General features: G+C 58.0%; 6 protein-coding genes across 6 annotated transcripts; 3 read left to right on the forward strand and 3 right to left on the reverse strand.

Annotated features, from left to right (window-relative positions):
- Positions 1-647: 647 nt before the first annotated feature.
- On the forward strand, positions 648-1519 carry INS49_000004 (uncharacterized protein; the record flags this gene model as incomplete). Its single annotated transcript, XM_043160842.1, has 2 exons — positions 648-774; positions 834-1519. 2 exons carry the CDS (start codon positions 648-650, stop codon positions 1517-1519), a joined length of 813 nt encoding a protein of 270 aa, XP_043029348.1.
- Positions 1520-2008: 489 nt separating this feature from the next.
- Positions 2009-5218, forward strand: INS49_000005 (uncharacterized protein; the record flags this gene model as incomplete). Its single annotated transcript, XM_043160843.1, has 2 exons — positions 2009-4417; positions 4478-5218. 2 exons carry the CDS (start codon positions 2009-2011, stop codon positions 5216-5218), a joined length of 3150 nt encoding a protein of 1049 aa, XP_043029349.1.
- Positions 5219-5722: 504 nt separating this feature from the next.
- On the reverse strand, positions 5723-6877 carry INS49_000006 (uncharacterized protein; the record flags this gene model as incomplete). Its single annotated transcript, XM_043160844.1, has 1 exon — positions 5723-6877. One exon carries the CDS (start codon positions 6875-6877, stop codon positions 5723-5725), a length of 1155 nt encoding a protein of 384 aa, XP_043029350.1.
- Positions 6878-7449: 572 nt separating this feature from the next.
- On the forward strand, positions 7450-8229 carry INS49_000007 (uncharacterized protein; the record flags this gene model as incomplete). The annotated part of the gene is made up of 1 exon (XM_043160845.1): positions 7450-8229. One exon carries the CDS (start codon positions 7450-7452, stop codon positions 8227-8229), a length of 780 nt encoding a protein of 259 aa, XP_043029351.1.
- Positions 8230-8925: 696 nt separating this feature from the next.
- Positions 8926-10213, reverse strand: INS49_000008 (uncharacterized protein; the record flags this gene model as incomplete). The annotated part of the gene is made up of 4 exons (XM_043160846.1): positions 8926-9098; positions 9173-9602; positions 9675-9964; positions 10060-10213. The coding sequence occupies 4 exons, from the start codon at positions 10211-10213 to the stop codon at positions 8926-8928; spliced, it is 1047 nt and encodes a 348-aa protein (XP_043029352.1).
- Positions 10214-12317: 2104 nt separating this feature from the next.
- Positions 12318-13916, reverse strand: INS49_000009 (uncharacterized protein; the record flags this gene model as incomplete). Its single annotated transcript, XM_043160847.1, has 1 exon — positions 12318-13916. One exon carries the CDS (start codon positions 13914-13916, stop codon positions 12318-12320), a length of 1599 nt encoding a protein of 532 aa, XP_043029353.1.
- Between the last annotated feature and the right edge of the window lie 351 nt (positions 13917-14267).

The raw sequence follows: 14267 nt of genomic DNA on the forward strand, positions 1-14267 counted from the left end.
TGAGTTGACGCCGCGCGAAATCCTTCTACCGTAAGGTTCGGATTGGCACGAGGCTGCAACGGGCGTCTATAGGTTGAACCCCTGTAAGGATGCTGATACTCCGCCCATCCCCACTCACTGAGGCGCGAGCTGAAGAGAGCTGAAGTGAACATAAATCTGGCGACTCCACCATTCATGCAACAGACAGATGCAACCACGTCTGGTAACACAAGAAAAGAAAGAAAAACCAAGCCGGTTCCTAGTAATAGTATGGTGTCATGGAAAGGTATAAGGACACAATGTTGAAATGAGCTACAGAGGAATCACTGGGAAAGTGAAAGTGGACTGCATTAGGGCACAATGCGCGGTTTGCAGCATGTGTTATACTTATCATTATTTGTCCCAGCGTATTCATGGCCGGCCGCTTACACCGACTTCGCGGCTTGGCGTTGTGCAGGGCCCTGGCATTGTGGACTGTCAGCAAGGGCAGATTGCCTGCACGAATAGGAGGATTGCATACCCGGACCTCATCAGATGACAGATGTAAATTGGAAACCTGCACACATCCCCCTTGTCTGTTTTCTTTCAGTGCAAAGCAGTATATCGACCTCGAGGACTCAGTCATGTCTTCTCTACCCGATCCAAATAGACCTTCACCACCACTTGCAATGGGCAGCAACGCTGACCAGGCTATTGCAGCCATCATCGCCAGCTTCCCCTCAAATGAATCAACAGACATCTTCCTCGACTTCGCCTCGCAAGATGGCCTCCCCTACGGCATCACCTCCATGAAAAGTGCGTCCCATTTGACATCCCCACCAGACCTTCCCTCCAACTAATTACCGTCTCTCTAGCTCGCCTCGCCCTTAACCTCAAGGGCCATCCCTACACCACCCGCTTCCTCTTATACCCTCAGATCTGCCCTGTCCTCTCTTCTCCACCGCTTTCTCTCCCTCCTCGTCCTTCCCCTCCGTCCATTGCTCCGTACACCCTGCCCACCGCGCGTATTGCCGGGACCTGGATCACCGATTCGCTCTCCATTGCCCGTGCTCTCGAAGGTGCCTATCCAGATGCGCCGTCTTTGCGACTTGAATCCCAAGCGGACCTGATACAGACTGTGGAGTCCTTGGTTATGAAGATCGCAACCCCACTGGTGGCGATCTTCCTGCCCGCGGTGTGCAAGAAACTGCTCCCAGGACCGAGTGCAGAGTATGTCAGGCGCACGCGGGAACCAATGCTGGGCAAAGTGGAGGTTCTAGAGGAGAGGGCAAGACGGGAAGGCGAGGAGATGTGGAAGGCGGCGGGGGGCCCGGGGCGGGAGCTGGCGGGGTTGGTGAGGAGCGGGTGGAAGGGGGCAAAGGGGAAAGGGCCGTTCTTAGAGGGAGACGTGCCTGGGTATGCGGACTTGATTGTGGTGGGATTTCTTTGGTCTACAAAGCGGCACGGGGAGGAATACTTTGAACGGGTGGTGGAATGGGATCAGGAGGTCTTTGGCGGGCTGTGGGGAGCGTGCGAGAAATGGATGGAGAAGGTGGATTGAGATGAAGAAAGACGTCGTGATGCGTTTTCGACTGCATCGTGTCCGTTGGCGTCATGTTATCCAAGAGAGAACAGAACTACTAGATACAAAACGACTCCTTGCAACGAAAGATGGTCTGGTTGCATGTGTGAGTTTAAGCTCCTCGATCTAACCCCGAAGCTTCCATGCCTTCCAAATTGCAGGGCGACAGGCGGGCTCTGCGAAGCTAATCGACTTTTGTGTTATTACACAGATCAAATTGTCGTTATGAGTTTTGCTTGCGAGCTACAAGTTGGTGGAGTGAGCGCCGTGGGCCAGGGGAGGTCACAATAAGCTGTGGTCCGTGCCCATCCCCTGCGGCCTGTAGCTTCGCTGGACACTGGACAGCTCTAGCTAAGGACATGTGAAACATAATCAATGCAATCAACCACCATCCGGACCACGATTTGAAAACCACTCAAGCTTGGTGGCTGTCACTCGCCAGCAAGACGGCCGAACGCCCAGCCCACTATGGCCGACCTCGAAAGAACCGTGCTGGACTTCTACCAGCTGTCGGACCCGTATCCTGTCGAGTGGCCGGCCGAGAAGGACAACAGCGACGTATCGGAAGATGAGGAGGCCAAGAAGAAGATCAACCGGCGCAAGTCGAGATATCAGGCGCTGGAAAGGGCCGTCAGCAACAGAGTTAGCATGCTTCCCGGGCAAGAGAAGTCTGCGAATGGTGTGGGAAACATCGTTCAGAAGGACGAGCCGGACCCGTTGGGCACCACCGACAGCGTCGTCAGGACCTTGAAGCAGCTCGGCGTCCCCGTGCAGGAAGACCCGCGACTACGAAATCGATTCCTCATGTCCTCAACCACGTTCTCCCCTGCGCTGTTCCTCTCCCAAATGCATTCGACGGCGGACACGCAGTCCCTGCTGAATGGCCTGGACATTCTGTCCCAATCTATCGACCAGAAGAGCGCTTCCCTCAAGGTCCTCGTCGAATCCAACTTTGAGCGCTTCGTGCGCGCAAAAGCTACCATCGACAATGTCTACAAGGAGATGAAGTATCGCGGAGTAGACCCCACGCCCCCGACCGGCCGACCCCGCGCCCACTCGAGACATGCTAGTAGGAATAGCTTCCGGAGCAGCAGCGGATTGGGCCTGACGAGCCCCATGGTGCCGGACCCGAGGAAGAAGAACGCGCTTGTGAAAGAGAGCGAGTACGGAGTGTCGGGCATCAAGGGACCGCTGCTGGACGTGTCGGCAAAGGCAGAGGACGTATGGGGACCGGCTTTGGGCGGGCGAGACAAGGAGGAGAGGCTCAAGGACGTGGCTGCGAACCTGGAGAAGCATCGGGAATACGTCGAAGTCAGTGCGGCTATCGCCGAGAGCATCAAGCGGAAGGACCACGAGGCGTTGGTCGAAGAGTACAACAGGGCCAGGTCGTTCGCAGACGAAGCTCGGCTGCTTTCTCAGGGCGGAAGCAAGGAGGAGAAGTTGCCGGACCACCAATTATACCAGATCCTTCTGGCCGCCCGGATGTGGCACGATGTGCACGAGCAGATCGAGGCTTTCAAGCGGGACATGTGGAAGAAGCTGGTCAATCTCCACACTGCACCAAAATCAGAAACCGCTGGACGCCAGGACCAGCACATGGAAATCATAAGTCTGTTACTCGAGCTGGGCGTGGAAGAGAATCCCATATGGATCTGGCTTCTCAGTCGTTACGAGTACCTCAAGAGCAAGGCTACGTCGACCGCAGATAGGACCAAGGTCGAAATCGAGGTGGCAAGGCGGCGTATTGCGAGCGCTGAGAAGCCGGGGTCTCAAGCAATCGCAACGCATTTGAAGACTATCGCACGGCAGTCGATGGAGAGCAAGTCCCATTCCTTCGATTCAGCCGATATCATGGAGCTGTGGGAGAAGATCTACTCGTTCCTCAACACCATGATGTCTTCTCAGGGTATCATCGGAGAAGTAGTCGACTTCTGGCAGACTGTCCAAGGCTTTCTGGAAGGAAGAACCCAGACATCCATGCCGACTGGCTACAACGGCGAATCGCAGAAGCACCACGAGCTGACCCCAGGATGGGCAGCGGACCTACAAAAAGGCACCCTGGAACTTGTCGACATGATCCGTGAGCACGTCTACCTGTTCTTTATTGGCCCGCCACCCGAGGATCTTTCGATGCTCCTCTCCCCTATGCCCTCGGAGCCCAGCACGCCTTTATCCGCTGCTCTGGGCGGCGTAGCTCTCACGCCCAACACACTCAGAGACCCTCGGATGCACCTGGACCCAGGCAGCATCCCACCTCCATCTCCAAGGCGTGGAGAGCAATGGGAGAAGTATGCTTTCTGGCCGCCATGGTCGAACTCGGTCAGTGCCGTGCACTATCTAGCCAAGATACTCGCCGTGATAGGCTCAGGGTCATGCGACATGGCCAGCCTGGCGCCTGTTGCCCGGGGCGATGGTGCGGTTCTCGAAAAGCTGAGAACCCTTGTCGCATCCGTGAGAGAGCGGTGCGTGTCGGCTCTGTGCGCCGCGTGGAACAAGGACGCGGAGAACATCAAATACGTGGAAGACTGGAGCAGGTCTGCTGAGAGGAAAGATGTGACCAAGATGCCTGCCAGTTTCAAGGCATTCGAGAGCGCCCTCCTCACGGGTATGCAGCAGATACTGTACATTTCAGAAGCCATGTCGAAACCTGGCGCAGGCGATATCGTACAGCCGCCTCCTACGAAATTGCTACAGACAGTGCGCAGTCAGTACGTCACGACGCTCTACAAGGCTTTGAGTGGTATGGTGGAGAATGCAGAGCGTTCGCTTCGAAAGACGGATGATGAGTGGACGACTGAGGAGGGTTTCGTTGTTGTGAACGGAGGCGGGTCAAGGGTATCTAGCATGAGCGGTGCAACGATCAACGCTAGCGACAGGGTAAGCGGAAGCCTGCAGGCATCTCATACGGGTTACACACATGCTGACTACTTTATGCAGAACGTCCGCATGCTGCTGACCCTGAGCAACTTCCAATCACTTCGGGCAGAAGTCGTCCCAGGTCTAAACACACAGTTCGAGAATGCCTTCTCGGTCAAGCTCACCGACGAGACTTCGAAAATCAAGGACGTCCTCGCCCAGATCGACGCCCGCCTCTTCCAGTCGTATACGCGACCGTACATAGAATCCCTCCGGTCCGTGATCCGCACGGGCGTGACGGCGCCGGACTGGGCGCCCGCCTCCCCGAACGACAAGCCGCGCGAGGTCAAGCCGTACGTGTACGAGGCGCTGCTGAGCCTGGTGCTGGTGCACACGCAGGTCTCCACGACGGCGGCGACGCTGACGAGCCAGGTGCTGTCGTACCTGCTGGAGCTGTCGTCGCGGGAGCTGCTGGACGCGTTCCGGACCCGGCCCCGCTACGACCTGGCCGCGCTGATGCAGGCGACGCTGGACGTCGAGTTCGTGGCGCAGACGCTGTCGCAGTACATGACCGAGAAGGCGACCGAGCTGCAGACCACCATCTACCAGGAGCTGGACTCGCGCACCGACAACGACGCCCGCGCCCGCCTGCAGGCCGAGCTGCCCGAGATGCGCAGCGTGCTCAAGAGGCTGCGCGAGGCGAGCAAGAACGAGTTCGCGTGCTTCCGGAAGCCGAGGCGGAGGGACGGCGCCCCTGGTGCCGGCGGGAGGGGCGACACGAGCAGTGTCTCTACCACGATGTCCATGGCTGGGTCGATCTAGTGAGGTGGTGGGCTGGATCTTTGTTGCGAATGAGTTCAATAGCACCAGCGCGATTGGAGTTGTTAGATGGATGGCATTTATAATTGATGCATTGCTTTGCAGAGCCCTAACTACTTTACAGTCTACAGTTTCGTATCGTAGCCCCCCGGCAGCAACACCCTTCCCCACCCCCCTTGCATCCCCTTTTGTGCGCGATGTGTGTATTTGTATAATCATCCCGTTTCTGCTCCCCTCCCCGAGATTGATGAAAAAGGTGCCGACGAGGGCGGTGGTGTCTGTATGTAGTCGATATGCTGAACGAAGTATGCATGCCTCCCCTGTACTCCAACAGTGGCCCCCATCCAAGCCTCGGTCCTCATGTGAGCGGTAGGTAGGTGAGTGTGAAGATTTGTAGAACTGAAGAAAAGTTCTCGGTGGTGATTCGTGGTCGTCATGGTTGGCATCTAGGGACTGTGGCATGTCCCCCCGTGCGCGTGGAAATCTCATTCGAAAAGCTGACCTACTTTACAGCTTGGAGATGATGGCGGCGGCGTACTCGTTGGTCTTGGCCTTGCCGCCCAGGTCGCCGGTCAGGGCCTTGCCCTCGGCGAGGGTGGCGAAGGCGGCCTTCTCGATGCGGTCGGCGTAGTCGCCGAGGCCCATGTGGCGCAGCATCATCATGGAGGAGAGCAGCAGGGCGGTGGGGTTGGCGAGGCCCTTGCCGGCGATGTCGGGGGCGGAGCCGTGGACGGCCTCGAAGATGGAGCACTCGTCGCCGATGTTGCCCGAGGGGGTCAGGCCGAGGCCACCAATAAGGCCGGCGCACATGTCGGACAGGATGTCGCCGTAGAGGTTGGGCATGACGAGGACCTTGTCGTTGTAGGGGATGGGGTCGGTGGTCATCTTGAGGCAGGTGTTGTCGAGCAGCTCGTCGTCGAGCTCGATGCCGGGGAAGTCCTTGGCGACGTCGCGGGCGGTGGACAGGAACAGGCCGTCGGACAGCTTCATGATGGTGGCCTTGTGGACGACGCGGACCTTGTTGCGGCCGATCTCCTGGGCCTGCTGGAAGGCGAAGCGCAGCACGCGCTCCGAGGCCTCGCGGGTGATGAGCTTGATGCTCTGGACGACGCCGTCGACGACGGTGTGCTCGATGCCCGAGTACTCGCCCTCGGTGTTCTCGCGGATCAGGACGGTGTCGACGTTGTCGTAGGGGGTCTTGTAGCCGGCGACGGAGCGGCAGGGCCGCAGGTTGGCGAAGAGGTTGAAGGTGCGGCGCAGCGTCAGGTTGAGCGAGACGTGGCCCTTGCCGACGGGCGTGGCGAGCGGGCCCTTGAGGGCGACCTTGTTGCGCTCGATGCTCTCAATGGCCGAGTCCGGGATGGCAGTCTTGCCGTCCTTGAGGATGGGCGTGACGTCGACGGGCTCCCACGCGACGGGCGCCTTTGCGGCGGCGAAGATGTCCTTGACGGCCTGCGAGATCTCGGGCCCGATGCCGTCGCCCTCGATCAGGCTCACGGGGAAGTTGCCGTTCTTGTCCTTGACGCCATTGTACTTGGCCACCCTCTCGCCCGAGATCCACCTCCTCTGGCATTGTGTCTGGCTGAAGGCGACCGTGGCGCGGGGAGCTGCGCGGGCGAACTGGCGCCGCGCAGGGGCGGCCATGGAGCGGACGGCCAGCATTGTGGGCGTGTGTGAGGGAGAGAGAAGAAGAGCAGGTGGGTTAGGATATATGCCAATTCCCAATTCGGAGGGGTACCAGAATAGCAACAAGCACGGCAACAAATGAAAGTATGCCGGTGAGGGTTGATCACGGAGAAAGGAGTGCTTGAAGACTGAGGGGGGAGAGAGAAGAGGAGGTCGAGAGTAAAGTTGGAGTTGAAGTTGAGGTTGTCAAAGATCACACAGCAAAACGTCAACCCAGAGCCAAGCCTGGGCCGGAGCTCCTCTGCGGGTGCCATTGCCAGCCGCTAAAAAGATTCGCCCACAGGGATCCTGCGCCATTTTGCCTTTACTCCGACATGGCCGAACATACCCGACTCGGGTCGGCCCCAAGAATGCCATCTCGCCGAGCTGCTCGGCTCCGCTAAAATTTATTCTATCTGCTAGGCTTATCGCTGGTCTTGGCCATCAAGGTTCCACTCTAACGTTCTATTCTGCACCCAGCCATTTCCAACCCATCGCGACGCATCCAACGTACCTTCAACCGCAGCCTACCCCACCCACAACCAACAAACCAGTTCACGTCCTGCACAATGGGCTCAAAACGACCACACGACGAGGTCGAGGGCGAGGGAGGAGCCCCACCCGCAGCCCCAGAGGCAAAGAAGCGCAAGGGCTTCCGCGTCGGGCCCGACAACCTCCCGGACGGCGCATGGCGACGTAAGAACACCAAGATCAAGCACGAGCTGATCCACAAAGCGAAAGTCAAGAAGGACTACGCCAAGGTCAAGGCGGAGCTGCAGAAGGAGAGGGAAAGGCAGGAGAATCCGGCCCCGGGCACGGCAGCTGCAGAGGAGCCACAGATCCATCCGGACCGCCAGCAGCGCATGGACGATGAGCAGTTGGACAGGCAGCACGTCGACGGCGAGAGTGCACCACCACGGAGGCAGGCGAGGAGGAAAGAGCCGACATCCGGTGGCAACCAGCAAGAACTGGGACAACGGGGCGAGCACGAGGACGGCCCCACGCCACCGAAGCCCACATCCACAACGACGACGATACCATTCCCAGCAGAACCACCAACCTCAAAAGACCCCAAAGCCCGGCGCGAGAGGCGCAAGCGCCGCCCGGACTACTACGACAAGGCTCTGGAGGAGGGCAGCCGCAAGAAGGCCGAGGCGGAGGCGCGGGCGGCCGAGGCGGAGCGCCGGGAGCAGGAGCGGGCGCGCAGCATCGACGAGCGCGAGCGCACGCGGCGGGCGATGCTCAAGGCCAAGGGGTTCTCGGCGTCGGGCAAGCCGCGGGGCAGGCCCAAGCTCGGGCGCGAGAGCAAGGTCCTGCTGGACAAGGTGAAGAGGATGGTTGGCGCTTGAGCGTGTGGGGAGGGAGAATGGGGGGACCACGGAACAGCACCGGCACCAGGGTCGGGATCAGGAGCACGAGAATGAACAGATGATACCCACAGTGAGCATCCGGACCAAGTAAACCACTCACCCTGTTTGAGCTACGGCGGGAAGGTTGTGAGTTTGTTGCCATGCGATCGATCGTGCTGCGGGACGTTGTTACGCATCGCACGTGCAGTACTCACAGACGGTCGCCTTCTAGACAGAAGCAACAAATTATTCACTCAGCGAGGCAGACAGATGTATGCGGTGATCCGGCCAGGTCATTCGTCAGGTCATTCCAGCCGTCGTGTCAGGCTTCAAAACGCACGCCTGTCTTCCAGGGCATCCATGGAGTGCTCAAAGCCTCCTCTGCCTACCCATTCTATCACGCTCATCCTTCTTCGCGGAACACGAATCCATGTGGACGGGCATATTCTGTGTCTTCTAATTTGAAACCGTTGGGGTTTCTATCACTGCGGGCTATTTTAGGTATTTATCGCCAACGCCCAACACCCCCAGTACACAGCATTACAGGTGAATAGTCGTACAGTCATGTTGAAGAGTCTCGTAGAACCCTCCTCGTTCCGAATCTCACTCAAAATGGGAGCCTGAGCCGCAATATGCTACTCGTATTGCCGCGGGTAGCACGATAATCGCACCCGTAGCTGGCCGAGAGCCAGGCTTTCACTCATCTTTCGGAGTCTCTCGAATGGGGAGGGTGTGCGTGCCCTGTGTAACGCCGGTAGGTCTAGCCTCTTCAGAGACTGACTCTGACCGGGTCAAGCCTGAATGGTGTGCAGGCTCGTGTGTGACCGAAGCGTTGTTGCCGCCGGGAGTTATATCTGCAAGTTGTCGTTCTTTATGAAAGAACACGTCAGCGAACTGCCGGCCTGCATGTCACGCTTTACAGAAGTCGCACTCCCAGACTTACCTAGGTCTCGGATGCGATGTCGGAGCATCTGGTTCTCCCTGGTCAACATCTGAGTCTCGGCCTGGTAGAACGCGCTCTCGTCCCTTCCGCCCAGCGCGAATGGTTCCCCGCTATCCTGGCTGATGGACGTAGATCGAAGCCGTGGCGATGCACCGCGGCTGGGGGTTCGGGACCTGTGTCGTAGGTCGTTGCGGGCAAGATCGAAGGAGCTGCGAGGGAAGATGGGTGACCGAGGGAGTGAGCCAGAGGCTGAAATGTTGGGTGCTGCAGAAGTAGGATTGGAAGCTGTAGGGATAGGTTGTGCGCCAGGGGCTGGGGTGGTGACACCGGGCGACTCGTCGCCTGCGATCGCGGACGAAGACTGGTTCTGATGAGACTGGAGTTGTAGGATCTGAGCTTGTTGCTGGCGAATCTGAGACAGGAGGCGGTTCTGGAAGGAAAAGCAAGCATCAGCATATTTGAACAGGATCAAAGTTTAAACACGCCCGAGGTTGTGTCATACCACTTGAGCTTCCTGCTCGGCCTCCAACTCCTGGTGAAGCTCGCCCAAGCTGGGGGCTCGGTTGTGATGCGGATCAGCCATCAGCAAGGGCGAGCCGATGCTGGGCCCTGTTGGGCTCGTGAAGCTGCTCCTGTGGGTGTGACTATGGGTATGGGGGTGGGCGGCATCAGGAACCATCTCGCCGGGACCAGGAACAGAGGGGTCGTTGATCTGTAGGTTCATGAGGACTTGGGACCGTCTCCGTCCATTGCTGGGAGACGTGACTTGTCGCGAGAGGGAGCCAGAGGATCCTGCGCATAAGTATATGTCATGTCAGCAAGGTAGACAGCCGGTGATAGGGCGCTCGATTGGCCGGGGCTAGGGTCGGGACTGGGTAGCATCGTACGTCGCGAGTTAGAAGAGCGTTCATGCTGCAGACCAGCATTGACGGCGGCTGCGGCCTGCAAGGACGTAGACGCGGATCGGCTTGGGGAGGGCGAGCTGTTGGGACCGTGAGCCGGGACAGGCTCGCTGCCGTTGGCGTTGGCATTGGTCGACATTGCAGAGGCAGAGGCAGAGGCAGAGACTGAGCTAGAGGCTGCGACTGGGGATGAGGCTGAAACTGACGAGGAAAGCGGTGGTGGTAGGGCGGAGGGAGGGAGAGAGTTGATGTCTGGCATGCTGGAGTGAGTGAGTGGAGTGGTGGTTGCCGAAGAAGGCCCGTCGTTCTGGTTTTAAAGGACCATGTAATAATTTCCTGCCGTTCGGTCTTCGACAAGTCACTTCTGGTGAGTGCTAGGTAGGTAGCTAGATGATGGTAGATCAGGCAGGAACAATGCGGCTGGGGATGTTTGGTTCTCTCTCAATCCATGTAGGTACGGGCAACTGCTTCCTGGGGTTGGGTTGACTGAATGATGCGCGGGGCCAAGCATGGGGGAAGCTGTATGTACCGCAGCACTCGTAGCTACCGCAATGACAGGGACTTAAAAGTGGGGAGAACACGCTTGCTGTGCCTACCGGATGGGGGCGATAGCAGGTGAGATGGAGGGGCAACTGCGTCACAGGGCTGCGCCCACTCAAGAGTCACCCTCCACCGGGCAGGGGTCCGTTCATCTCATTCCACCAAGTCTACACAGTACAGTATATTACCTAGTCTAGGCACTCATCAGGCAAGAAGGGTCTTCCTCCACCGTTAGCAAAGGCCTGGCACTACACGCCATCCATTCATGCCATGCCATCCCACACCACCGACGGACTGACAGACAAACTGCCCGACTGACAGTCGGCCGCACAGGCAATTCTCATGTCGGCCTGGCAGCCCGTCATGCTGATCAGAGCCAGGTTTGGGCGGCCACCTGACCCTCTCGGAACAGGCAAATACGCTCGATCTCGATGTCCACCAGCACTGGAACTTGGAACACTGCAACCAATGCTTCTTGCCCTCGAGGCCGTTCCCCGGCCAGAAGTGAGAGCACTCAGTCAACACATCGCACCACTGACACGCACACGACCACAAACACCGTACGACTCTCTGGGCTTGTGGCTTGCTGTCGTCCCAAAACGGCGCTCGGTCATCTCTCTGCAACATTCCCAGTAGATGGCTCCTCTCGGCCATCATGATACTTCAATCTACGGTCTGCACCTCATGACCACCGGGTCTTAGACACAGCAAAATCTAGACCCTGAAGGTCTGCTCTTCCATTTCGGGCAGCCACGACCCCCGTGGGAAACTGGCGGGATGTATGGTGGGATGGTGAGCTGGTAAGGCTGGCTGCTAGACGGGGAGCCGGGGTGGCCAAGATCGGCCGGCTCGGTTCCTGACCCCGAAGTGGCTGAGATCACCGATGACTTTATACCTTCACCTGACAGCTTTCCTCGGCCCACTCCAGCAACGTCTGCGTGTCGAGGCTGTGGCTGTGGTCGTGAGCCCCGTCCTCGGTTGCACATGCCCTGATGCCATGCCCTCAGCTTGGACGCCAACAGCCGCATCTCAGACATTTTGCCTTAACAATGATGCCTCTGCAGGGGTGCTTCGAGTACCGGAGGTCAGACCAGACTAATCATTAACAAAGGTCGACTAAGTCTTCTCAACACGTGTGTGCTCCTTGCGATAGGCGGAACCACACGCCGGTCTCGAACAAAGACACTACCCTACCTAGGTACCCTCCATCTTGGCCTAGGGCTAGAACAAAAAGCCTCGAGACAGCAGAGAGACGGGCAGAACCGCACCAATGCTGTCGCCTCCGTCACGCGTCAGACAACGCGACACGGCTGGAGCTCAAGTAGGCGCCGCATCACGCGTCCGCGGCTCAGCCATTCAGTCGGTGCACTAAGTATCTACTTGAACGGACGTGGCAGCAGTCACAGCAGCTTGCGCTGCAAGGCAGCTAGCTCCTGGCTTGCTCGGTCACAGCCAGTGGAACATCACGCTTCAGTGATCATCTCTTCATGCAACCATGAGTTCCAAGTGGTCTCAAAGATTAAGAGAGAAAAAAGACGGGAGAAGCAAAAAACATAGTAGTGTTCTCTAGAAAATGAAAGGCCGTGTTAAAAGTTTACAAGCTATCACAATGTAATATATCATTATTGTCCAAGTGGAATATCAACAATAGATTTATCTGCTATACTTACCTATGCGGCCAAAGGGTCTCATGTCGTTACTACTCACCGTCGGAGGAACAGATCTCTCAAACGCTGCCATCGGCGCCTGCGAGCATGCTCATCACGAACCAACGCCTGGGCTCTCTCCGCAAGGTCCAGAACCCCCAGCAGCCCGCCCACGGCTGAGGCGTCGCCGCCTGCGAAGGCTGTCGCTGAGGCCAGGCCACGTGTGGAAGGGGACCAACGAGTCGACGGACAAGACGATGTGGCTGGATTTTGTTGCTCGGCACTGCTATTTTCAGACACTCGCTGCTCAGTAATGTCCCTTTCAGAGATTTGCTGCTCAGCACTGCCATTTTCAGAAACCTGCTGCTCGGCAATCTCCCTTTCAGAGAGCTGCTGCTCAGGGTGTACCACAGGGCTGCTCTCGCGCGTCTCACTCGAAGGGGGCGATGTGCTATGATCAGGGCTGGAGCCGCTCCTGTCACTATGGTCCGCCACGTACGCGGCGCCCTCGACTCCCAGCGATGCAAGCTCCGCCGTCGCGACTTCAATTGACTTTTCGTCAGCCAGATTGACAACCCTGACCAGTCCGACATCGAGATATTCCCGAAACTTGTTGCGAGCAACCCACTCGTTGTCGAAGACGCGAGGCTTTAGGTATCTCCGCCTCTGATCTTTCAGCAGATTTTCTCGTAGCCTATCGAGTGCCTGCTTGTCTGAAGCCATGTCCGCGTAAAGACGCTCTAGGGTCTTCGCGTCTTGGATCATTTGAGTAAGATCCTGGAGAGGGGGCCTCTCAGCTTCTGGCAGCTTACGGTCTTCGGTGTCCTGCTCAATCATGTCAGACATGTGTTTGAAGAGAGAGAATACAAGTGGGGTCTCTTCATCCTCCTCGTAGAATCCGTCCAGGAGCTCTCTCTTAACATTATATAGAAACTTGTCGACATCCCATTTCAGGCGCCAGGAACGGTTCTCGATCGTTCCCTCAGGCCCGTAGGCCAACGGCGGCGATGAATGCCCTGCCTTCTCGGAGGAGCTCATCCTCCGCCAGTCCCAGGCGGTGTGCTTGGGAGGGCCCTCTCCTGGAAGACGAGAGTACCCGAAGTCGCCAATCACAGCATCCGGGCACGACGCGCCGTCGGCTAGATGGAGGAAGACGTTGCCTACGTGCAGGTCCATGTGGCGCATATCAAGCTCGTTCAGATGCTGTATGCCCTCGAGGCCCTGGGCCACGATGCGACACACAAGGCTGAGCGGTGGCTTCGTGCGCGGGGGGATGTACTCACTCAGGTTCTGTATGCCACCGATGTTGTAGAACTCCCACCAGCTCGTCCGCCAGCCGCCAGCCATGTCCTGGGACGAGAGCAGCCTCGCGAAGCGGTCCGCCCTCTCCGAGGAGCCGAGCAGCCTGGCGACCCGCGCCTCGCGGTCCGGCCGCTCCATGCCCGCCTTGCTGTGCGCCTTCCTGCTCCACTTGAGGACCGAGAGCTTGTCGCCCGCGAGCTCGCGGCACAGGAGGACGGTGCCCTGGTACCCGGAGCCGAGGTACTCGACCATGAGCTGCCTCTCCCCGCTTGGGTTGAGGGCCATGAGTGCCCACTGGGCTGCCCCGGGTGTTGGATCTACGGACCGGGGGTCATCATCGGGTAAAGGCTCCATCAACTTGATGGACCTCGCGATGGCGGCGCGTGTGTGTTACTGGTGGTCTTACCTTTGCGCACTCTTGTTGTCCTTGCCTGCAAGTTCGTCGAGGAGTATCCCTAGGGAATCGAAGTATCTACCTGCACTGCAGGTCCAGAGACTTCGCTTGTTCACTTTGTTCTGTTGGTGTGAGCCGAGGTGGTTATTGCAGAGACCTTTTCTCGGGGGTAATACGGATCTGTTCTGAATGCTCAGATTCTTATGTTGGGTATGCCGCCATACCCACAATGCCCCCCATTGCGACGATAGACTTGATGACTCTGACAATGTGCCTTGTGCTACAACAATGCAGTCTATCAATGGCCTTGT

This window comes from Diaporthe citri, assembly GCF_014595645.1.
Source record: "Diaporthe citri strain NFHF-8-4 chromosome Unknown scaffold_1, whole genome shotgun sequence".
Classification (NCBI taxonomy): domain Eukaryota; kingdom Fungi; phylum Ascomycota; class Sordariomycetes; order Diaporthales; family Diaporthaceae; genus Diaporthe; species Diaporthe citri.